This window comes from Rhinoderma darwinii, unplaced genomic scaffold, assembly GCF_050947455.1.
Source record: "Rhinoderma darwinii isolate aRhiDar2 unplaced genomic scaffold, aRhiDar2.hap1 Scaffold_82, whole genome shotgun sequence".
NCBI classification, from domain to species: domain Eukaryota; kingdom Metazoa; phylum Chordata; class Amphibia; order Anura; family Rhinodermatidae; genus Rhinoderma; species Rhinoderma darwinii.
In genome coordinates, this window is record NW_027464386.1 from 38,531 (window position 1) to 65,055 (window position 26,525).

Sequence of the window (26,525 nt, forward strand, 5' to 3'; positions counted from 1 at the left end):
GTGCAGCCGGAGAGTGTTTGTTTGTTAGGTTGCTGTTGGCAGGGTGGATATTTTGTTGATTGTTGCCTCCCGATGGGCTACTCCATTTCCTGCACTTATTTTGAGATGTTTAGCACGTTTTTGGAATGGGTGGTTCGGAGTGAGACGCAGGTGCCGTCGGCGCTGCGCTATGTAGACGATTTTTTTGTTTATCGGTCCTCCAGCTACATATGTGTGTGCAGTGTTGCTGCATAAAAATGGAAAAGGTGGCAATTGACTTTGGTGTACCGCTGGCGCCCGAGAAAACTGAGGGACCTACGACGGTCATCAAGTTTCTGGGGATAATTATTGACTCGGACAGACTGGAATGTCGTTTGCCTGAAGGTAAATTGCTAGAATTGAGAGAGTTGGTGGCTAGTGCGTTACGCAGGAAGAAGATTCAGTTACGGGACTTGCAATCCTTATTGGGACGTTTTTTGCATGTAGTATTAAAATGCCAATGGGGCAGGTTTTTTGTACGTGGTTGGCTAGTGCAACCGCGGGGGTTCATTCTCCCCATCATTTCGTGAGTTTGCCCTGTGAGTTGAAAGTGGATTTGTTGGTGTTGGGGGAGTTTTTGAAAAGCTACAATGGTCGGTCCGTTCTTATGTATAGGCCAGTGTCTAGTGTGGATTTGGAGCTCTTTACGGATGCGTCAGGTGCTTCTGGTTTTGGGGCATATTTCCAGGGGCAATGGTGCGCGGATGTCTGGCCTAGTGCATGGCGTGAATGTGGTTTTGTCCGTAATTTGGCTTTGCTAGAATTGTTCCGATTGTGGTGGCTGCGGAAATCTGGGGTGATTGTCTGAGAGACAGGAGAGTGCGTTTTGTGTGTGATAATTTGGGAGTGATTCAGGCCAATTGGCCTCCAGTTGTGCGATTATTGCGGCATTTGGTTTTGAGGGGGCTGGTGTTGAATTTGTATTTTGTAGCAGTTCATGTTCCACGGGTGCTTAATTCAGTGGCTGATTCCCTCTCTCGTCAACAGTGGGACAGGTTTCGTATTCTAGCGCCGGGGGGGGAAATCATGGCATTGCATGCCCGGAGCATCTTTGGAAGGTGGTATGACGGTGGCGATGTCGTTAATTAGACGGTCAGTTAGTGGGGTTACATGGAAGAGGTACAGTGCGGTTTGGCGGGTTTGGGAAGCCTTGTTGGGGAGTACTCAGGTGAGTATTGAAGCCGTGCTTGCTGTATTTTATAGGTAATACTTACAGTGAGGGGGTGTCTGCTTCGGGGGTCTCTCGGCGTTTGTCTGCATTAGCTTTTTGGTTAAGACTCAGAGGGGAGGAGGACGTGACTAAGTCTTTTTTGGTTAGGCAGGCGATGAAATGTTTTAGGAGGGGTTCCGTGTCTAGGGATTATAGGAATCCGATTTATTTTGATCTCTCTGAATCTCTTTGTGAGCATTTGCAGTCTGTTTGTGTGTCGGGGTTTGAAGTACAATTGTTTATGCTGGCTTTTTCTTTCTTTCTTCGGGGCGTTCCGGATATCGGAATTGGTGGCGGCAAGTAAGCGGGTATCTGGGGGTTTATTGTTCACGGATGTTGAATTGAAAGGGCCCTCCCTGTCATGCTTGCTACGCAGATCAAAGACTGACCAAGCGGGGAAAGGTTTTTTGGTGCGCCTACATACGTTAATAGGGTATAGGGTATGCCCGATTCTCTGTTTTCAAGATTTTTTGACCGTTAGGCCTGAGGGGCCAGTATCTTTGTTGGTTCATGCAGATGGCCTATCGTTGTCAAAATATCAGTTTGTGCAGGTTTTTCGGAAATGTATCCTGTTGTCTGGGTGGATGGGAATGGGATATAGCTCTCACTCGTTTCGAATTGGCACAGCTACTGAAGCTGCCAGGTGGGGTTTATCCCCGGCGATGGTCAAAAGGACAGGTAGGTGGGAGTCGGACAGATATAGGATTTATCTCGGGCCTAATTTGCTTTAGGGCGGTTGGGGTGAGTTATGTTGTAGGTGTGGATTGATTTGCTTACCTTACTATTGTTATGTGTTTTGTTCTAGGTGTGGGCCCCTGCTTGGTGTGGATAATGGGGCACTCATACGTGCACTAGGGAGGTGTCCAGGCTGATGTTCGTCCGGCTGGACGCCAGCTGGGCTTGGACCAGTACGAGGTTCAGGTCAGATGGTTGGGTTTGAGGGGCATGCTTTGGTGCAGGCTGTTGCCGGAGCTTCCGTTTTATGCAGGTTTGGATAGGGCACCTGATATTTTGGTCATTCACCTTGGCGGAAATTATTTAGGAATGAGGTCGTCCAGGGATGTTAAATTGGACCTTTTGCGTTTGTGGTCCTCATTTCCGGGTCTTATCATCATATGGTCTGACATTGTGGCTCGCAGGGTGTGGAGACAAACGTGTTCAGTGCAGAGTTTGAAACCGGTTAGGGCAAAGGTTAATAAAGTTGTGGGATAATTTGTGGCTCGCAATGGTGGTGTGGTGGTGCGCCATAGGGAGTTGGAGGGGGCCAAGGTCGGCTTTCTTCGGTCTAACGGGGTCCGTTTAAATGATGTTGGGTTGGACATGTGGACTCTGGGCATTCGAGACGGTTTGGAAAAATCCCTGTGTTTGTGGAGGGACGTTCATGTGTAAGGTGTCACACATGAATGTCATGGCGGTAGGAGAAGGGGTCTTTGAAGGCACGTAATGGAGAACAACATATGACATTGTGGGAAAAGAACTCGGCCATTTAACCCTGGGTAGTATCGTAGGGGCTGGGGAGTGGTTACCTAGCTTGCTTCATACATTCCTGATGGGTAGGGTCCCCAGGAAGAGTAGGTCTTGGAGATGGTTGGTGCCCTCAGGTCAGGTGCAGTAAGGCTGTAGGACAATAAGTTCCAGACCTGACAAGGAAAGGATGGAGTTAAAATATAATGCCTGAAGTGCCTCCAAGGATACTTTAACAGGGGAATGTTTGCAGAATAGAGCAGGATGTTAATTTATAGAGTGTTTGTTATATTATGGTTATGCTATTTGATTGCATTTGAGTATTTTTGTGTATAAATGGCTGCTGTGGCCTTTACACCAATTTCAAGTTGTGGGCCCTTATTGGGTTACTGTTGGTGGGAAGTCATAGATAGCAAAGGCATCAAACATACCTTAAGACAAGTGGTCAGGTCACTCATAGGGGAGTTAACCCCCCCCCCCCCCGCAGATGGCACTCCCCAGTAGATGGCACTTCCCTGTAGATAGCACCACTGTAGCACCCTGTAGGAGCGGAATCCCTCTGGCCGGGGATTCCGATTCAAGAGGAGCCGCTGACGTTACTGTGACATCTCCTCTTAGATGCCATTACAAAGGAGCTGGTAATAAAGTTAAATAAAAAAACACCAACACAGAAAAAATATTCCATTGAAATAAAAATCCCCCACAAGACCTTTGTTGGCGTTTTTATTTTCAATAAATTGGTTGTCATCTAAGTCGTCTTCGAATCCGACATAGTCCAATAACCAAGCCTGTAAAAAAAATGCACACAAAAAAACAATAGTAACACTAAGTAAAAAAGCAAAACCATTATCATACTTACCTTCATGGGTCTTTGACAGTAGACTCTAAGCTGTCATTGGTTAGTTTACATTACATTGGCCCGGGTTACCTATGTTCATTGGCCTACTTTTAAACCCCATTCACATGCAGAAGAAATAAGTCTGCTTCATTTTTATTCGGCTCCGCGAAAAAAATCCTCTAGAATAATGAGCATGTTTATTATACTCGTAGAATAGCAGTGGGTTAGTTGGAGTTGGAGATATCAGGAACTATTCCTCTTTTCATCTACACCTGTTTACACCTGTTTTAATAAATCTCCCCATGTCTTGTATAGCTGAATGGTATTCCCAGCCCAACACTTGCAGCTGCGTATGGCCTGCGGTGGGCCTGTGTGCTTAAAAATGCTAGGGCTGATTTTAGGTCCCAGTCCGTCCCTGTCCACATATATGGTATCACCAAACCAGGGAGAACACTTTTAACAATTTTTTGGGTGTGTGTCTCCAGTGGCACAAGCTGGGCGCGACATATTTGCCACTGAAATGTCATATCTGGGGAAAAACTGCAATTTTTACTTTGCACCATCCGCAGCACAATCATTTATGGAAAAGACCTGTGGTGGGGGGAGGGGGGATGCTCACTACACCCCTTAATAAATGCCTTGAGGGGTGTAGTTTACAAAATGGCAACACTTCTCAGGAGTTTCTTTTATTATTTCACATCAGAGCCTCTGCAATTGTGAACCAATACTTTGTAAATCGCCAAATTAGGCCTCAATTTCGTATGTTACTCTTTTACTTCTGAGCCCTGTTGATCGTCCAGGCAAAATATTAGGGTCACATGTAGGGTGTTTCTAAAACCGAGAAACACAGCATAATAATTAGAGAGCTGTATTTTCATAGTGGCACAAGCTGGGCACCACATATTGGCATATCTATGGAAAAATTGCTATTTTCACTCTGCAACATCGAGTGTACACTAATTTCTGTAAAACACATGCGAGGTTAACATTCTCAGTACACCCCTAGGTAAATACCTTGTGGGCTGTTGTTTCCAAAATGGGCTCACTTCTGGGGGGTTTCTACTGTTTTGGTGACATAGTGCCAAAAAACCAATCCAGCAAAATCTGCACTCCAATAGCTAAACGGCGCTCCTTCCCTTCTGAGCCCTACTGTGTTCCCAAACAGCAGTTTATGACCACATATGGGGTGTTGCTGTACCATTGAAATTGCTTTACTTATGTTGGGGTGCTTTTTCTCCCTTTATTTGTTGAGAAAATGAAACATTTTGAGCTAAAGCTATGTCTTATTGGAAAAAATATATATTTTTATTTTCACTGCCCAATTCTAATAAAATCTATGAAACACATGTGGAGTCAAAATGCTCACTACACCCCTAAATTAATTACTTCAAGGGGTGTAGTATACGATATGGAATCACTTTTTTGGGAATTTTCACTGTTTTGGTCCCACATTGGGCTTTGCAAAAGCGACATGGTGCCAAGAAACCAATCCAGGAAAATCTGTGCTTCAAAAGCCAAATAGCACTCCTTCTCTTCTGAGCTCTGCCTTGTGCCCAAACAGAAGTTTATGACCACATATGAGGTATTGCCGTACTCGGGAGAAATTGCTTTACAAATATTGGGGTTCTTTTTTTCCTTTATTTGTTGAGAAAATGAAAAGTTTTGTGCTAAAGCTACATCTTGTTGAAAAAATGTAAAATGTTTTATTTTGACTGCCCAATTCTAATTAAAAACTATGAAACACCTGTGGAGTCAATGCTCAGTTCACCCCTAGATTAATTCCTCAATGGGTGTAGTTTCTTAAAATGTGGCACTTTTCTTGAGCTTCCACTGTACTGGTCCTTCAGGGGCTTTGCAAATGCGACATGGTGCCGAGAAACTAATCCAGCAAAATCTGTGCTCCAAAAGCCAAATAGAGCGCCTTCCATTCTAAGCCCTGCCGTGTGCCCAAACAGCCGTTTATGACCACATATGGGGTATTTACATACTCTGGCTGGAGAAGTTGTTTTACAAATGTTGGGGGGCTTTTTCCTCTTTATGCCTTGTGGAACTTGATTTTTTTTTTCTAGCTAAAACATCTTATTGGAAAATTGTACATTTTTTTATTTTCACTGCCCAATTCTAATAAAATCTATTAAACCCCTGTGGAGTCTAAAATGCTCACTACACCCCTAAATTAATTCCTTTAAGGGGTGTAGTATACTAAATGGAATCACTTTTTTGGGAATTTTCGCTGTTTTGGTCCCACATGGGGCTTTGCAAAAGTGACATGGTGCCAAGATACCAAACCAGGAAAATCTGCGCTCCAAAAGCACATCTGTGCTCCAAAAGCCAAATAGAGCGCCTTCCATTCTAAGCCCTGCCGTGTGCCCAAACAGCCGTTTATGACCACTTATCGGGTATTTACATACTCTGGCTGGAGAAATTGCTTTACAAATGTTGGGGGGCTTTTGCCTCTTTATTCTTTGTGGAAATAGTTTTTCTTTTTAGCTAAAACGACATCTTACTGGAAAAATTGATCGGTGCTGCAATGTAGATAAGAGTAACGTTTTTATTTTTAAAAAAACGAGCATTTTTGGCCAAGTTATGACCATTTTTGTATTTATGCAAATGAGGCTTGCTAAAGTCCAACTGGGCGTGTTTAAAGTAAAAGTCCAACTGGGCGTGTATTATGTGTGTTACATCTGGGCGTGTTTACTTCTTTTACTAGCTGGGCGTTCTGACGAGAAGTATCATCCACTTCTCTTCAGAACGCCCAGCTTCTGGCAGTGCAGACACAGAGTGTTCTCGAAAGATCACGCTGTGTCGTCACTCACTTCCTGCCCCAGGTCCTGCATCGTGTCGGACAAGCGAGGACACATCGGCACCAGAGGCTACAGTTGATTCTGCAGCAGCATCGGCGTTTGCAGGTAAGTCGTTGTAGCTACTTACCTGCAAACGCTGATGCTGCTGCAGAATCAACTGTAGCCTCTGGTGCCGATGTTGCCGACACGATGCAGGACCTGAGGCAGGAAGTGAGAGACGTCACAGCGTGATCTCTCGAGAACACGCTGTGTGTCTGCAATGCCAGAAGCTGGGTGTTAACTAACAGAAGTGGATGATGCTGATTCGTCAGCATCATACACTCCCATTCCTAACGCCCAGCTAGTAAAAGAAGTAAAAACGGCCCGATGTACACACATAATACATGCCCAGTTGTACTTTTGCAAGCCTCATTTGCATAAATACAAAAATGGTCATAACTTGGCCAAAAATGCTTGTTTTAAAAAAATAAAAACGTTACTGTAATCTACATTGCAGCGCCTATCTGCTGCAATAGCAGATAGGGGTTGCAAAATCTGGTGACAGAGCCTCTTTAAATAGCCAATTATTTTGGCAATATATGGGTAACCCCTGACTCACGAAGAGTCACCCTCCAGCACTCAGGAGAGGAAAACCCCCCTGTGGAGGAAACCTCTAGGGAAACCATGGCTGGAGGATTGCCCTTCCTCTGGACTTAGGAGGTTAACGCCAACTAATAATTCATCATAAACAGTGGTAGAACTGTGATCTTGGGTGAATTGGCTTCACATCCAGGTCCGCGTCTTGTGGGGTTGTAAAACTCAAGGTCCTCAGGCGCATTAAATATGGCGCTGCACGTGGTGATATGGTCTTTTATAGAATCTTCATTCATGGGTTTTTTATTACATAAACACCGTTTTCATGGTTCCTACAGGTGTTTAATACTGATACATGCATGTCTCATTCATTATGAAGTCACGCAGAGAATTCTGAAGTATTAACCCTTTAAAGACTGCCTATGTGCCTTACTACAGAGACTGTTATAATGCACTTGTCACCATTCAGACCCCACTCATAAGACGTCTTAATAAAATATATATACGGCGCTATCGGGCAGCGGTTCCCGCAAGCGGCAGTACAATTGCACCTCGGTGATAGTGCGGGCTCAGGAGCTGAAACCGCACCATCACCACCGGGTGGCAGCTGTATGTTACAGCTGACACCCTGATGTAACGTCTAAGACCGGAGCTAGCCTCCGATTCGGCCGATTAACCCCTTAGATGCTGTGTTTAATAGAGATCGCAGCATCTGAAGCGTTTTTAGACACCGGCACCCCAGCAACGTGATCACTTGGTTGCAGGTTTCTGCTATGGCAACTGGAGGCCTCTCAGTCTGCCAGCTGCGGAAGCCTTCTATGCCTCGCTCGGAGACAGAGACTAAAAGGATTCCGGTATGGACGGCTAGATGGAGACGGCTGTGCAGTGGTGTCCACTGTACGTTACAGTTGACACACTGCTGTAACGGCAGGAACTGGCGCTAGCTATGATTCCTGCCATTAACCCCTATATGCAGCAAATGAAAGCGATCGCTGCATCTTAGTGGTTTGTAGCAAATCGGCAGCCCTGCCATATCCCTAGTGGGACTAAAAAAAAAGTGTAAAAAAAGTAAAAATAAAAATGTAAAAAAATAAAAGTTTCAAGTATTAAAATAAAACACAATTGCCATTTTTCCCTTATCAAGCCATTTATTATTGAAAAAAATAAGCAAACCATACATATTTGGTATTGCCTCGTCTGTAACGGCCTAAACTATAAAAAACTTGTTTTTTTTTATCCCGCTTTGTGAACGCCCTAAAAAAAAACTAAAAAACATTGCCAGAATTGCTGTTTTTTGGTCACTTTGCCTTCCAAAAATTAAAATAAAAAGTGATCAAAATTTTGCATGTAGTCAAAAATGGTACCTATCAAAACTATAGATCGTCTCGCAAAAAAAACTAGCCCTCATGCCGTTCCATCGACTAAAAAATGTAAACGTTATGGCTCTTACAACATGGCGACAGAAAAAAATACATTCTTTTTACAAAATTTTATCGTGCAAAAAGTTGTAAAACGTAAAAAAGTGCATAACTTTAGTATCACCGGAATTGTACTGACCCGCAGAATAAAGTTAACATGTAATTTATAAAGCGTGGTGAACGCTATATAAAAAAACAACTAGAAAAACGATGCCAGAATTGCTGTTTTTTGGTCACCTTGACTCCTAAAAAAAAGGGTAAAAAGTGATCAAAAAGTCACATGTACCCCATAATGGTAACAATAAAAACTACAGCTCGTCCTGCAAAAAAACAGCCCTCATACCACTACGTCTGTGAACAAATTAAAATAAGTTAAGGCTCCAATAAGTCAGGAAATAAAAAATATGCAGTTGTGCAGGCACGAGGGGAACATTTTTTCTGTTTTCAAGCGGTGATTTATCAAGGCCCTAAAATTAGGGAACCAGGAAGGGGAGGACTCAAACATATCTGCTGGAAGCGAGGGTGCCCGTATTATACCAGGACAACACTTTCCAGCAAAATTAGCCAAACTGCAAAGGTTCAGAGTGTGGACCAAAAGGGGGATAAGAAAGGACACCATTTATCAGTGCGACACTGGCCTGTGCATAAAGGATTGCTTCACAGCGTAACACACATCTATGGATTATGTTATTGGTTTTTTCGCCCCATTATTATACCACCTGACTATGCCCCTGATGTACTCTGCCAAGCTTACATATGCTCCCACATTGTAAACTAAAATACCAGTAAAACTCCAAACAAAACTACTACCAAGCAAAATCCACAGTCCAAAAGCCGAATGTTGCTCCCTCCCCTCTGAAACCTACAGCGTGCCCAAACAGCAGTTTACTTCCACATATATGGCATCGCCAAACCAGGTAGAACCCTTTTAACAATTTTTGGGGTGTGTGTCTCCAGTGGCACAGGTTGGGCACAACATATTTGCCACTGAAATGTCATATCTGGGGAAAAACTGAAATTTTTACTTTGCACCATCCGCAGCACAATCATTTATGGAAAAGACCTGTGGGGGGGTCTAAATAAAAAATGCCTTGAGGGGTGTAGTTTCCAAAATGACATCACTTCTCAGGAGTTTATTTTATTATTTTACATCAGAGCCTCTGCAATTGTGAACCAATAATTTGTAAGTCGCAAAATTAGGCCTCAATTTCGTATGGTACTCTTTTACTACTGAGTCCTGTCGATCTTCCAGGCAAAAGATTAGGGCCACATGTAGGGTGTTTCTAAAACCGGGAAACACAGCATAATAATTAGAGAGCTATCTTTTCATGGTGGCACAAGCTGGGCACCACATATTGGCATATCTATGGAAAAATTGCCATTTTGACTCACTCACTACACCCCTAGGTGAATACCTTGAGGGGTGTCGTTTCCAAAATTGGGTCACTTTTGGGGGGGTTTCTACTGTTTTGGTCCCACAGGGGCTTTTCAAAGGTGACATAGCGCCCAGAAACCAAACCAGCAAAATATGCACTACAATAGCCAAACGGCGCTCCTTCCCTTCTGAACCCTACTTTGTGCCCAAACAGAAGTTTATGATCACATATGGGGTATTGCCGTACCATAGAAATTGCTTCACAAATGATTGCGTGCTTTTCTCCTTTTATTTGTTGAGAAAGTGAAACATTTTGAGCTAAAGCCATGTCTTATTGGAAAAAATATATATTTTTATTTTCACTGCCCAATTTTAATAAAATCTATGAAACACCTGTGTGGTCAAAATGATCACTACACCCCTAGATAAATTCGTTGTGGGGTGTAGTTTCCAAAATGGGGTCTTTTTTGGGGTGTTTCCTTTGTTTAGGTATCACAATACCTCTTCAAAGGTCCTCCTAGGCTTCCTGTCAGTGTGACTGTCACGTGACAATGACAGTTAGAATACATTACACTACATAGGTAGTGTAATTTACTCTAGCAGCTGTCAAAGCTGCAAGTCTAAATGTCCCCTAGTGGAACAAAAAGGGGGCGTGGCTTTGACATGGCGGTGTGAGGACGCATTTTCTTGGACAGGGTGCATAGACTGGCGGGCCCCCGGGCCAGTGATGTTGCACGGAGAGCCTGGGAGAAGGGGGCCAATCTAATAATAGTCTAATAATACCGGCCCGCGGCCGCCCTGTACCCGACCATCACTTCAGATGGTCAGGTACTGAATCGTACTCATCATTTCCCGATACACCTGGTGGCGGTGGGTACAGGGTAATGGACGCAATAGTCAATAGTCAATCATAGTCAACTACCCTATTGATTTTCCGATCCAAAAAAGCAACAGGAATCTGCATAACCAGAATATAGAGCAGATCACACATGAAGTATATGTGTAGCTCTATAGGTTGATTCCAGGGTGTTAGACCCAAACAGCATCATAATTCAATATGAGACCAAAAGAGAAAATAGATGCTGAGAGACAAGGAAGTAATGAAAATACAAAAATACTTTATTGACATATAATAACACATATAAAAAGAATCCATAAACCCACAGTAAAAACACGGATCCTTGACTGAAGCATTAACCAAACCATATATCTGTATATGAACGGTGAATGAGATACATGTACGTCCCTTGATAAATATGACAAATGTGTGTGAACATCTATGAAAGTAAAGTCTATTTAAGTAAATAGATCAACTATATGCATATGTGAATGCAAAGTACTGCAGACTAGATAGAATCACATCCAATAGTCAACAAGATAATTTTAACAATGCTAAAGTTTGTAGTCATGATACAATGATCGTAACAACACACAAGGCGTTATGAATACAATGGGATCAAACATGCAAGAAAATCCAGTAATAAGGTAAGTGAAATTGCACAAAATAGATAAAGTCTCACATACCCATGGTAAATAAGCAGAGTGAATGCAGCCAAGGTCCACCCCAACGCGCGTTTCGGCGCTAATGCCTTCGTCTGGGGGTGGTGACCACTTTACTTTACTTTACTTTACTTTAGTGAATTGCTATTTGTAAACTTGACTATAACGGATTCACATGCGGTAGGTTTTGTTGCAGAAGTTTAGTGTGAATCCACGGTAAAGATTGGCTTCACGATCAAGGTTTGCAAGGTGAAATATGTTAATTTAAGTAAATTCCATAGCAAATTGTGTACAGCCAAATCTGGCCATTGAAGTGAAAGTGCTACTGTCTTTTTTTGAGCCAGCAGCATTCAGATTTGAGAAGTGTAGATTTTTTTTTTTAATTTGATAAATATTCAGTTTAAATTGTTTCGAATTTTTTCATATATTTGAGATTACATCAACTGTATAAGGTGCTTCAAGTACCTTTTTGCTGTTGCGTATAAGAAAGCCCTTCTCTCATTGTATAGATCCATCAGGTGAATGTAACCCTGATCTCCGGCTTCGTGGTCACCAAAAGGAAGGATATGGATTGTCCTGGAATCCTAATCTTAGTGGAAACCTACTTAGTGCATCTGATGACCATGTAAGTCGTTTTCGTTTGTTTTTTTCCTTGTTTTAAAATCGTAATGCTTTATACTGAGCCCCCACTAAAATATTGTAAGGTGTTCACAAGCAGGGCAGTCTATCTTTACTTTATTATAGCAGATTTTTTTTCTAGAATTGTTTTTAGATTCTTTCGTTTTATAGATACATTTATGTCACTGCAGAATTAATTGACCTGATTAATACATGTTTTTTTTAACCTTGCAGACAATTTGCTTGTGGGATATCAGTGCAGTGCCCAAAGAGGGCAAGGTGGTTGATGCCAAGGCCATTTTTACAGGACATACTGCCGTGGTGGAAGATGTTTCCTGGCACTTACTACATGAATCCCTATTTGGATCTGTAGCGGATGACCAGAAACTCATGATGTACGTGTTGTACTCGTCTGGTAAAATGTGTGACTTGAATGAGTGTATAAATGTCATTAAGAAAAAAAATCCATATTCTCTCCATCTTGCTCCTTCCTGTGTTCTGTATTTTATTTGGATATTTATTTTTTGGAGACGGTGTGCAGAGGAGATTTAACCCCTTAGTGACCAAGCTTGTTTGGACCTTAATGACCAAGCCAAATTTGTCAAATCAGGTATGTCTGACTTTATGGGGAGATTCACACGAACGTTGCGTTTTTGCGCGCGCAAACAACGCAGCGTTTTGCGAGCGCAAAAACCATTTGACAGCTGCGTGTGTCATGCGTGTCTGATGCGCGGCTGCGTGATTTTCGCGCAGCCGGCATCATAGAGATGAGGCTTGTCAACGCCCGTCACTGTCCAAGGTGCTGAAAGAGCTAAATCTTTCAGCACCCTCGACAGTGAATGCCGAACACAACAGCGAAAAACCTGTAAAAAAAAAAGATAAAGTTCCTACTTACCGAGAACTTCCCGGCCGTTGCCTTGGTGACGCGTCCTTGGTGACGCGTCCTTGGTGACGCGCCTCTCTTGACATCGGGCCCCACCTCCCTGGATGACGCAGCAGTCCAAGTGACCGCTGCAGCCTGTGATTGGCTGCAGCCTGTGCTTGGCCTGTGATTGGCTGGAGCTGTCACTTGAACTGAAGTGTCATCCCGGGAGGTCGGACTGCAGGAAGGAGACAGGAGTAATCGGTAAGTTAGAACTTCGTTTTTTTTTACAGGTTAATGTATTTTGGGATCGCAAGTCACTGTCCATGGTGCTGAAACAGTTTAACTCTTTCAGCACCATGGACAGTGACTATCTCCTGACGTCGCGTACCGATAATTTTTTTGCCGGGATCGGCCAAAACGACTTTGGCCGAACCCGGTGAAGTTCGGTACGCTTGTCCGGCTTCGCTAATCGCAAAGACACTCCGTTTGGATGTTCGGAAACAGAAAAGCACGTGGTGCTTTTCGGTTTTCATTCATCCTTTTCACTGCTGTTGCGCGAATCACGCTCGTCCCTCGGAAGTGCTTCCGTGTGGTGCGCGTGATTTTCACGCACCCATTGACTTCAATGGGTGCGTGATGCGCGAAATACGCAGTTATTGAACCTGTCGCGCTTTTTGCGCAGCAGACAAACGCTGCGCAAAAAGCACGGACTGTCTGTACTGCCCCATAGACTTGTATTGGTCCATGCGTGCCGCGTGAAAACCACGCGGCCCGCACGGACCGAATACACGCTCGTGTGAATCCCCCCTATCAGAGAATAACTCTGTGAAAGTTTTGAATATCCAAGTAATTCTGACATTGTTTTTTCGTCACATGTTGTACTTTATTTTAGTGGTAAAAGTAGACTGATACGATTTGCGTAAATTAATTAAAAAATAGAAAAATTGAAGAAATTTTGTAAAAATCAACATTTTTCCCTATTTTTAACTGCAATATGTCACATTTGTACACACATACTGTACAATTTTTTTTATTAAATATATATTTCCATCTGTTTACTCTATTTTGGCAGCACTTTTAAAAAAAAAAAAAAAAAATTGTGCAATTTAGAAGACTTACAAATTTAATAATAATTTTATACATTTTTAAGTACATTTTGTTTTCCTGCACCAAGCCAGGTTTTCAGAGGCTCATAGGTGTCAGAATGATGGAAACCCCCACAAATGACCCCATTTTGAAAACTACACCCCTTAAGGTATTTATTAAGGGGTGTTGTAAGTATTTTGACCCCACAGTTTTTTGGTAAGAATTCATGTAATGCAGGCATAAAAAAACATAATTCAATTTTTTTCACAAATGTGTCATTTTAAAGACCGATTTCTTTATAAAGCAAACATGAGAATGAAGAAACACACCCCAAAATCGATCACCCTGTTTCTCCTGTTTCCAAAAATACCCCCATTGTGGCCCTAATGCGTTGCCTGCACAAACGGCAGAGGCCAAAAGGAAGGGAGTACCCGGAGGCTTTCAGGACTCATATTTTGCTTGAAAATGTTTTAGGCCCCACTGTACATTTGAAGAGGCTTTGAGCTGCCAGAACGATAGAAACTCCCCATAAACGACCCCATTTAGAAAACTAGACCCCTTAAGGTATTTATCTAGGGGTGTAGTGAGTATTTTGACCCCACAGTTTTTTGCTAAATTTAATGCATAGCAAGTGAAAAAAAAAAAAATTCACTTTTTTCATAAAAGTATCAGTTTGAAGACCGATTTCTTTGTAAAGCGACCATGAGAATGAAGAAACACACCCCAAAATCTTTCACCCTGTTTCTCCTGTTTCCAAAAATACCCCCATTGTGGCCCTAATGCGTTGCCTGGACAAACGGCAGGGGCAAAAAGGAAGGGAGTACCCGGAGGCTTTCAGGACTCATATTTTGCTTGAAAATGTTTTAGGCCCCACTGTACATTTGAAGAGGCTTTGAGCTGCCAGAACGATAGAAACTCCCCATAAACGACCCCATTTAGAAAACTAGACCCCTTAAGGTATTTATCTAGGGGTGTAGTGAGTATTTTGACCCCACAGTTTTTTGCTAAATTTAATGCATAGCAAGTGAAAAAAAAAAAAAATTCACTTTTTTCATAAAAGTATCAGTTTGAAGACCGATTTCTTTGTAAAGCGACCATGAGAATGAAGAAACACACCCCAAAATCTTTCACCCTGTTTCTCCTGTTTCCAAAAATACCCCCATTGTGGCCCTAATGCGTTGCCTGGACAAACGGCAGGGGCAAAAAGGAAGGGAGTACCCGGAGGCTTTCAGGACTCATATTTTGCTTGAAAATGTTTTAGGCCCCACTGTACATTTGAAGAGGCTTTGAGCTGCCAGAACGATAGAAACTCCCCATAAACGACCCCATTTAGAAAACTAGACCCCTTAAGGTATTTATCTAGGGGTGTAGTGAGTATTTTGACCCCACAGTTTTTTGCTAAATTTAATGCATAGCAAGTGAAAAAAAAAAAAAAAAAAACTTTTTTCATAAAAGTATCAGTTTGAAGACCGATTTCTTTGTAAAGCGACCATGAGAATGAAGAAACACACCCCAAAATCTTTCACCCTGTTTCTCCTGTTTCCAAAAATACCCCCATTGTGGCCCTAATGCGTTGCCTGGACAAACGGCAGGGGCCAAAAGGAAGGGAGTACCCGGAGGCTTTCAGGACTCATATTTTGCTTGAAAATGTTTTAGGCCCCACTGTACATTTGGAGAGGCTTTGAGCTGCCAGAATGATAGAAATCCCCCATATTTGGAACACTAGAATAGTTATTTAGCGGTGTAGTGAGTATTTTGACCCCACATTTTATTGGTACATTTAATAGAAAGAGAGTAAAAAGAAAATTTATTTCATTTTTTGGACAAATTTGTCATCTTAAAGACAGGATTTTTTGTAAAGCAAACATGAAAATGAAGAAATGCACCCCACAATGTATTCATCTAGAGGTATAGTGAGAATTTTTAGTTTTGTTTGAGGGTTTTTACAGATAATCCACTTTTGTGTGAACAATTGTAATGGTGTTCATCATAGTGACAATTTTGGCAGCACAAGCATTTGCCAGCAATTTATGCAGTGGGTTGGCACAGAAAAAAATGTATACTTTATTTTTACAAAGGTGTCCTTTGTGGCACCTTTAAAAGTATTCATCTAGGGGTATAATGATAATTTTTTGGTGTGTGTGTGTGTGTGTGTGTGTGTGTGTGTGTGTGTGTTCCAATATGTAATGGGGCAGTAAAGTAATTGGCAAAAGGGTAAATTACATTTAAATAATCAATCTAAAAAGGGCAAAGGTAACAGAGCCAATAAAGTAGTTGTAAAATTAATATTCTAAAGTGGAATGATAGATTTTGAAACAATCTTTGATACAAAGCCCAGGCTTGGAGGGGCACGTATCACACTGATGAATTGTCTCTTTGCGAATTCCTCTTTTATAACAGACACAGCATCTTTTCTGGGGCCGTCTTTTTTTTTTTCCTGTGGGAGGCACCTCAGATGGGAAATGTTGCCCTCTAACAATTCTGGAGGCATCACTTCCGGAGGCTGAATTTTCTCCCCCCTCTTCGATGTCTGCAAAAATTAATTTTTTTATTATTCTTTCCTGGTAATCCAGGTACTTTATTTGATGGGCAGCATATCTGTACAACACATAGGAATTGTACAACGCCATTTGAATCAGGTGTACAACTAGTTTTTTGTACCACGTACGGGACTTTCTCATCGCATCATATGGCTTTATCATCTGATCCGATAAATCGACTCCCCCCATATGTTTATTGTATGCCTGGATACATACGGGCTTTGGTGTTACTTCTGCTCGGCCACGCATGGGTACAAGAGTGCTCTCTTCATTGTGCATAGTTGTAAGCATAAGGACATCTTTTTTGTCCTTATACTTTAGGACCAGCACCCCGTCATTACACATCGCCCTGCTCTCGCCTCGCTTCAATTTCTGGGCTATGAGGGTCTTTGGAAGGCCTCGATGGTTCTTACGGACCGTTCCACAGGCCACTGTTTGGTTTAGGGCAAGACTTTTAAAAAGCGGGACACTTGTGTAAAAGTTATCTAGGTACAAGTGGTAGCCCTTTTCAAGGAGGGTGTACATGAGGTCCCACACAATTTTCCCACTTGTACCTAGATAGGGGGGGCAGTCTAGGGGATTTATTTTTGTGTCCTTCCCCTCATATATTCTGAAGGTATGTGTGTACCCGGATTCTGATTCACACAGCTTATAAATTTTAATGCCATATCTGGCCCTTTTATTTGGAAGGTACTGCCTAAATTTTAATCTTCCCTTAAAGTGGACAAGGGACTCATCGATTGAGATGTGCTTCTGAGGGGTGTATAATTCTTTAAATTTTTTTGTAAAATGAGCAATGACTGGTCGAATTTTAAAGAGGCGATCAGAGTTTGGGTCATCTCTGGGTAGACACTGGGTATTGTCATTGTAGTGTAAAAATTTAAGAATGGCCTCAAACCTTCCTCTGGGCATTGCATCACGATACATTGGTGTATGATGTAACACATCTGTTGACCAGTATGATCGCATTGTTGGCTTCTTTGTCAGGCCCATATTCATCAGCAACCCCCAGAATTTTAACATTTCGGTTGCATCAGTGGGATGCCACCTGCATTGTCTGGCAAAAGAGGATTGCGGGTTTGCATTAATAAATTGTTGTGCGTAGAGGTTAGTTTGCACAACCACTGAGTTAATAAAATCATCAGTTATAAAAAGTTTGAAAAATTCAAACTCATTTAGCCCTGTTGTATCCACTCTGATTCCTGAGGCACCAATAAATTCAGGAATTTGAGGGTTAAAATTACATGGGGGTGCCCAGTCCTCTTCACTTGTGCCAGGCAGGGTTTGATGGCTTCTCATTTCAGAGGTTTGAGGGGTTTCCTCATCGTCACTGGAGGAAGTTGAAAGTTGAAATATGGATCCACCCTCACTGGCAGAATCGGTATCAGAATAGAGCATTTGAAATGCCTCTTCTGTGGTATACAGTCGCTTTGCCATAATGATTTTTACAATATATATATATGTGAAATATAATACAGTAAACTGTTCTGTATTAGTGATCTAGGTGAACGTACCTATAATATGTAATCTGTTACAGTAAACTCTACTGTAACAGCAATATAATGTAACAAAGTTTTTAGGTTTTTTTTCTATATTATATTATTATTATTATTTTTTAACTAAAACGTTCCTATCAAACGTACAACTATCCCTAATGGACAATGGCAGGTGATGGCGATTCACAGCACAGGGCACGTCACTCTGGGTTCCTCACTGGGTAGAGCAGGGAAGGGGCACTGAGCAATGGCAGGTGATGGCGATTCACAGCACAGGGCACGTCACTCTGGGATCTGTACTGGGTAGAGCAGGTAAGGGGCACTGGACAATGGCAGGTGATGGCGATTCACAGCACAGGGCACGTCACTCTGGGATCTGTACTGGGTAGAGCAGGTAAGGGGCACTGGACAATGGCAGGTGATGGCGATTCACAGCACAGGGCACTTCACTCTGGGATCTGTACTGGGTAGAGCAGGTAAGGGGCACTGGACAATGGCAGGTGATGGCGATTCACAGCACAGGGCAAGTCACTCTGGGATCTGTGCTGGGTAGAGCAGGTAAGGGGCACTGGACAATGGCAATTCACAGTACAGGGCACTTCACTCTCTGGGTACTTTACTGGGTAGAGCAGGGAAGGGGCATTTGTCAGTGACACTGGCAGGAAATTGATATAATTCTTTGTTCTCTGTCTTCTCTCACGGTCTCTCACTAACACACGTCTGATCTCCTCACTCTCTCTCTCACAAAAGGAGGAGATCAGACGCTGTGAGCAAATGTTGATGCCCAGAAACTGGCATCAATAAGCTGAGGTTGGTCAGTTAACAGTAACAGTCACTACAGACTGACCAATCACAGTGATCAACAACGACTTTTCCAAAACAACATAAAAGTGACAATCTGCTGTCTTTGACAGCAGTTGTCACATTGTGAACTCCTCCCCTGGCTCCTTCTGCCAGGTAACTCTTAGACTGCTGTGATTGGTCGGTCAGTCAGTAGTGACTGACCAATCACAGAGATCGCAAACGAGGGACTGTGATTGGTCCCCACTGCTTGTCAGTGACGATCTGTCACTGCTCTTTCTGCCGGGTTTTGCTGTGATTGTTCAGTCACTACTGACTGGACCAATCACAGTGATAGCAAACGGGGGACCACTGTGACTGGTCCCCCACATCTTGTCAGTGACGATCTGCTGTCTTTGACAGCAGTTGTCACGTTAAAATCCCTAACCCAGCTCTTTCTACAGCTTTTCTATACTAAAACGCTGTGATTGGTCTGTCACTACTGACTGACCAATCACAGCGATCGTAGGAGGCGCCGCGCTGTAACTGGTCCCTCGCCGTATCAGCGCGACTATCGGCTGTCTGTGACAGCCGATATCATTCTTCTATCACCATGTCTTTTGACATGGTGACAGTTTTTAGCCATGACGTAACTGTACGTCATGGTGCCTTAATGCAGGGCAAACCATGACGTACAGTTACGTCATGGTGCGTTAAGGGGTTAAACCTTTAAAAAGTCTACATTGTGCTGTTCAGTGGGGAATTTGCTATTTTTCCCTAACATGTTAGAAAGTTTTCTATACACTCCTCAACGTTGAAATTGCAACACCAAGAAGGGCAAGCTATAAGGTTGTGCAAATCAAGGAAGCAGCAGGTGTCGCTAAGATCTGCAAGTGATCACATTTTCAAGCACCGAGCTCCAATCTGTGGCATGTGGGACGAGCATAAAAGCCAGACTGAAAGCAAAGTTTTTTTAACCACATGATACCTCAAAAATCAGATCAAGTGGTGTGGGATGATTGTGCGATGCCTCCTCTTCGTCGATGTAAGAGTTATCGTCACTTGTCTCAAACTGACAGGGACAGAATCTTTGAACTGAGAGGCCTTGGTTTATTACTATCGCTACGAGCCTAGGCAGAGAATCCACTGCTCAACATTGTGTGTCCCGTAGGCTGGGGGAACAACGAACTGGAATGACAGCAAGACTTGCGTGGAGACAAACCCCTGCACGGATGGATAGTCTGATTGGAAGAATGGCGCGTAGTGATCCATTCTGTACTGCAAGTGAAATTGAACGTCACATCCGAAGCCTAGGGCGGCAACCAGTGTCGACACAAATATCAGAAGGCGTTTGCATGACATTGGGCTACGAGCCAGACGTCCAGCTACAGGTGTTCCATTGACCACACGCAACCACTCTCAAAGGCTATCAAGACCAGTTAATGTACCCCAAAATTATGTAATTAAAAACTATTTTGTCATGCAAACAAGCCCACATACAGTTATGTTGACTGTAAAACACAAGCAGCTTTTTGCCATCCAAGTGCATGGGACTGAGCTGCAGTACCAGCCACAGCCACTATCTGTGCCTGGTGAGCAATGAAGAGGACGAAGCACCACGGCCACTTCAGTCAGCTGATCGTGGGGGATTTTAATCCGCCCCCTACCGATCTGATTACCTATCCTATGGATAAGTCATCAAAATTCTAGGAAATTTTTAAGCAAATTTCTGCCCAGTTTTACATGTGAGTCTAGCCACTGATGTGGACTTCAGGCTAATGCATTTGCTTTTAGTCACAAGATCAGTAGCGATCACTGGTTTATGAGGCTTTGATAATAATGAGTCAGGAATGAAGTGGCGGTAATTGTCAAACAGTGGAGAATGGTTTGGTGAACAAGGTAAGGTAAAATGTGGCCGCAGGGCTGCCCCGACCGATGTTCTAATGACCCAAACTAACTGCGTCATAGGGATATCTAAGGCTGGTTTCAGACTACTATAATGTAGTTGTATGTTAACATTTGTATTCCGACCTAGAGATGGAGAAGCTAGATATCTGTTTTATGGTTACTGACCAGGTCCCAAGGTTTATGGAATTTGAAATCTTCATTGTGTTTATCCTTTTGCCTCACTGTTCCTGTTCTCTCTGTTGTAGATGGGACACTCGATCAAACAACACATCAAAACCAAGTCATTCCGTGGACGCTCACACAGCTGAGGTCAACTGCTTGTCATTTAACCCCTATAGTGAGTTCATCTTAGCTACTGGGTCTGCAGACAAGGTAATACAATCATTCTCTTAGGCCTTTCTCAAACATTTAAATTTTGGTGCAGTTTTTGCTGGAGTGGATGCTAAACAGAAGAAACGTATAAAGGAAAAACTTTCCATTTTTTTTTAGTCAAGTTTTGTTTTTAGCTGAATATAAAGCCCATAAAGACTACAATGTGAGCACCACTTTAGGGCTTGTCCACACGTAACGGAATTGCTACGTATTTTCCATCTGGAAATGCGGGTGGAAAATACGCAGCAAAGTGGTTGTGAATGCTCAAATGTCATCCACACGCTGCATAAAATTTCAGTCTTGAAATTCACCTGCGCTGCATATTCTTCTTTCCGCAGCATGTCCATTGCTGCTGTGGAAAGTGGACTGAATTGCTGCGTTTTTCAGAGGAGATATCAACATTACACAGGCTTGAAAAAAAAAACGTAGCAATATAATGCATGAAAGGGTGTGGTTTTTCCGCAGCAGGTTGTCTGCTGGTTTTCACGGAGATGCTTCAGAACTTTTCTGAAGCAATTTCGTTACGTGTACAAGCCCTTAGGCTCCATTCACACAAGCATATCCGATTGGCATGCATTATTCACGCACTCGCAAATTGAATTGATGTGCAAATCACGCATCGCACACGGATGTGCATGCGTAACGCACCAATATAGGACATGCAGTGAGTTTCACTCAACAGACTCTCGCTGCATGAAAACCCCTGCATGTGTGAACGGCCCCATTGAAACCAATGGATCCGTGTGCTGCACGTGATTTCCATGCGCAGCACACGGACATTATTCACGTTAGTCTGAATGAGCCCTTAGGCTTTATTCAGATGAACTGGAAATACGTGCGTGCAACGCGCATGATTTGCACGCGCGTTGCACGGACCTATATGTGTCTATGGGGCCGTGCAGACATGTCCGTGATTTTTGCTCAGCGTGAGTCCGCTGAAAAAAAGTCACGACATGTCCGTTCTTTGGGCGTTTTGCACGCATCACGCACCCATTGAAGTCAACGGGTGCGTGAAAACCACGCATGCCGCACGGAAGCACTTCCGTGCGAACTGCGTGATTCGCGCAAGAGCTGTCAAAAGGATGAATGTAAACAGAAAAGCACCACGTGCTTTTCTGTTTACAAACATCCAAACGGAGTGTCTTTGAGATGAGCGAACCCGGACAACCGAACCGAACTTCACCGGGTTCGGTCGAACTCGTTTTGGCCGAACCCGGCAAAAAAATGGGCGGTACGCGACGTCAGGAGATAGTCACTGTTCAGGGTGCTGAAAGAGTTAAACTGTTTCAGCACCCTGGACAGTGACTTCCGATCCCAATATACATGAACGTGTAAAAAAAAAGAAGTTCCTACTTACCGAGAACTCCCGGCTTCTTCCTCCAGTCTGACCTCCTGGGATGACAATTCAGTCCAAGTGACAGCTGCAGCCAATCACAGGCCAAGCACAGGCTGCAGCGGTAACATGGACTGCGGCATCATCCAGGGAGGTGGGGCCAGATGTCAAGAGATGTCTTTAAAGGGATCAATTTGATTGATAGGTCTCTTTCAAGGTTACTGTATACTGCCAAAGAAGAGTTCTATGTACATATAATAGTGTAGGGTTTTGTTTTTTTGTGCAGTGCCAGAATTTGATCAGTGACATTTGCAGACTGATTTTTGCTCAGAACACCGTTCTCTTAAATGACCGCCGGTTCAAGGTTAAATAGCTCTGAAAACTTTGGTGCCGCAGCCAATTTTATTATTTTCTTGCCTTCTCCAAGCCCCCCCGCCTCGCTTTCCAAAGTCCATACGTTTTTCTATAGATGTCGCTATGAGGACTTTTTATTTATTTTTTTTCTCTTCTGTTTGCATGAGTAGTTGTCGTTTTTGATGTCACTATTTAATGTACTACGGGGGAAAAAAAGTACTTTGGGTTGAAATGGGGGGAAAAAAACCTCCCACCAGTTTTCTGGGTTTAGTTTTTACAACATTCAATGTGCTGTAAAAAATACATTTCTATTTTTTTGTATATTAAAAACCACTTGAATTTTGTGTCACTAGGGGATTTGAACAAACGATTCTTTGGTCGCTGGTATATTACACTCCAGTACTTGTATATTGCAGTGTATTTTACGGTTACCCGGCCCTCCTTTTAAGCTCCGGCAGGGCTTAATAGGAACAGACAGCACATCTGGGGGCCTTTATTAGGCCCCCAGGCTGCCATCGGAACCCCACATCGCAGCCAATAGGCTATCAGAGGGGTCTGTTCCACTCTTTCTAACAGCACAGACGCTGCGATCACTTGACTGTTGCGGTTGGGTGTTGGCTGCTACATACAGTTCACACAGAGTATGGAGTGGGCTTTGCCATTGAGCCTCCTCAATACTACCCCAAACACACCCCCTATCACATGTCGTCAAGGGGTTAATATTTTTTTTTATTTTCTAGTAAAATTGGAGAAGAACAGTCTCCAGAGGATGCTGAAGACGGCCCCCCTGAGTTGCTGGTAAGTAGCTATGTCGATATTTGATATCCGTAAGCCTGATATGTGTTAAAGGGGTTTTCCCACGAGAGGCATATCCTGTGGATGTGTCATAAATTTCAGATGCGGTCCCACCTATCTCCAGAACGGGGCCTCCTAAACCCCGTTCAGCCGCTGTGTTTTGCGGCTGGATGATGTGTTTTCCGACCATGAAAAAGTTATATGGTCGTGAGTTACGCCGTTTACGTAACTCGCTGAGCTACGCTGTTTCCGTAACTCCAATAGTAGTGAATGGCAGTTACAGAAGTAGCATGCAAGCTACGTTGTTTCCGTAACTACCATTAAGCTCTATGAGGCTTGCGTAAACAGCGTAGCTCCGAGTTATGCTGTTTACGTAACTCATGACCATATAACTTTTTTTCATGGTCGGAAAGCACCTCAATCAGCCGCAACACACAGCGGCTGAATGGGGTTTAGGGGGCCCTGTTCTGGAAATAGGTGCGGGTCCCAAAGCTGGGGACCTGCATCTATCTGACATTTATGACATCCTGCGGATGTGTCATAAATGTCTCTCGTGGGAAATCTCTTTTTAAGTCTTTTTTTTATTTTATTTTTTCCATTCATTCATTTTCTTTGTTTTCCTCAGTTTATTCATGGAGGTCACACTGCAAAGATTTCAGACTTTTCATGGAATCCTAATGAGCCTTGGGTTATATGTTCAGTATCTGAAGACAATATTATGCAAGTTTGGCAAATGGTGAGTTTTGATAAAGTAGCAAATTGTTTTTAATATTATACACCACTAAATTTGCATGTAGTAAAGTAGTTTTTCTGTTTGTTCTTTTTAATTTTTATACTTTAGATATTTGCATGTGTTTAGCTTCCGTAAGCCCCAGCATTTAGCTAGTGTCCTTGGGGATGTCACAGCAGGCCATACACTTCCCCCTGCAGCAGGTTCTGCAGTTTAAACGTATCATTTAGATGCTGGTCATACGCTCTGGCTCATAGAGGGTGGCAAGCGGGGGACATGCTGGCGTCATATGCCCTAATAAGGCATGTTAAGAGGGGTTCCCCTTGAGGGAATAAAATAATGGTATTGAGGCATTCTCCTAATCCTTAGATTATATTGTAAAATTGTCGGATGATAGTGGTCACTCCTAATTCCTCTATTACCCTGCAAATTTAGCTTGGTCAAATGTGAATGTTTATGAAATTGGGAAAGGCATACGTTTCTAGCAGACTGCTGGATCTGATCGTGTTTTAACCTGCCCAAATCTTTTGTTAACCGTGACTACAGATTTTTTGACAGACATTAGATTATTGGCGGATCAACTCAAAATTGGTGCCATCCACTGGCAAAAATCAAATGTCTTTGACATCTGACATTCGCTTTAGAACCAAAGATTGAGTTGGAAACCCATCTAGCTACGGAGAACAAAAACTTGAAATTGTTGTATTATTCCTCTGTTATTCCTCTTACAAATGTATGAAAAAAAATTGACAACTGGGTGTAAACTATGTAGGGACACCCCTTTGACAAGGGGACTGATAATCCCAGTTGTCAATTTATTCATACATTTCTAGGAGGAATAACAGAAGAAAGGTACAACCCAGAGTTTTAAGAAAAAGATGCTCCAGAATTATAGGGAATACAAGTGATTATGGATGTCACGATACCAGAATTTGGACTTCGATACCGATACTTTGTGTAGTATTGCGATTTCTATAGCAAAACGATACTTTGCCACCAGTAATAAAAAAAAATAAAAAAAAGTTCTTTCATTTTCTGATGTGAGGCACGAGGTGTGATGATGAATTTAACCTCCATGTGCCTTACGTTAATAGTAATTAACCCCATCATGTTTCTCCGTCATAATGGGTTAATGTGTAAGTTACATGATGGGGTTAATTACTATTAATGTGAGGCACATGGAGGTTAAATTCATTATCCCACCACGCGCCTCACAATAAGTGAAAAAGGCGTTTTTATTTTATTTACGGCTTACACATCCTAAAAGACGCAAAAAAATAGTTGTGCAGGTTATTACGGCCGCGCCAATTCCGAATGTATATTTTATGTATTGGGACTTATTTTAATGTTTATTTAAAAAAAAAAAAAAGTGTATTTTTATTTTATTTAATATTACTTCGTTTTTACTTTAATTTTTAAACTAATGTACTGGCATATATCTATATTACAGTACATTAGCCTGTGTACGGATAGTACACAGGCAGTTGTTAGGGCATACTTAGGTATATCCTAACAGGAAATATGGTAACGCAGCCCTGGGGTTCTTTATTGGACCCTTGGCTGTCTGCCCATATATGGTATGTCCCTCGATCGCATCACAGGAATTACCTGTGATGCGATCCAAAGGGGCATCCCCCTTTCTCATTTACCTCTCAATGCTGCAGTCAGCTATGATCGCAGCATTCAGGAGAATAGCGGCAGAGATGAGGTTTCCCTGATCTCCGCCGTTTTAGAGCAGGGCTGCGGTTGTGTGATACAGTCATTGCCCCGCTCCTGACTGTGCGCGGTCTGTCAGCATGAGGTGATGCGGCCGGCGCTGCACCGATGAGCGGTGACGCAGGCATTGAGGACAGAACATGGGGGTGTTTTGCAGCGCGCCTGCCATGTTCTGTCGTCATCCGTGCCGCCGCTCATTAGTGCAGCGCCGCCCGCATCGCATGATCTTGACTGTGCGCACTTGTCATTACTCGGGAGCGGGGCAATGGCTGTATTACACAGCCGCAGCCCCGCTCTCATACATTCATGTATTACTATACTAAGCTGTGCGCCCGCACAGCTAAGTATCGACATACATGAAATAATGGTATCGGACCGTTTGGGGATGCACCGTATCGAAACCGTACCGAAGTTTCGATGCATCGTGCATCCCTACAAGTGATTACTAAAACAGACATGTCAGGAGAGGTTACGTGCGTGCGTGTGTATGTGTAAAATATCTGCAATAAAACTGAATTACCGTAAACAGTTGGTAAGCTCTTTGGTTTGTTTCCACAGGCAGAGAATATCTACAATGATGAAGACACAGAGGGTGGTGTAGATCCAGAGGGACAGGGCTCCTAGTTGTAATTCTAATATATATATACTTTGTTTTTTTTTATTTCCCTGCTGCGATCTAGTGGCATCTCACTCCCAGATGTCTCTTTATCCAGCACTTGGATATTGACCTTC

The 26,525-nt window shown here is 42.9% G+C and overlaps 1 protein-coding gene across 1 annotated transcript; it reads left to right on the plus strand.

The window, feature by feature from the left end:
• Positions 1–236: 236 nt before the first annotated feature.
• On the plus strand, positions 237–26,437 carry LOC142731533 (histone-binding protein RBBP4-A-like). The gene is made up of 8 exons (XM_075849439.1): positions 237–363; positions 11,653–11,825; positions 12,053–12,213; positions 20,739–20,865; positions 21,000–21,028; positions 23,293–23,350; positions 23,973–24,083; positions 26,352–26,437. Exons 1-8 carry the CDS (start codon positions 237–239, stop codon positions 26,415–26,417), a joined length of 852 nt encoding a protein of 283 aa, XP_075705554.1. The 3' UTR covers positions 26,418–26,437.
• Positions 26,438–26,525: the final 88 nt, after the last annotated feature.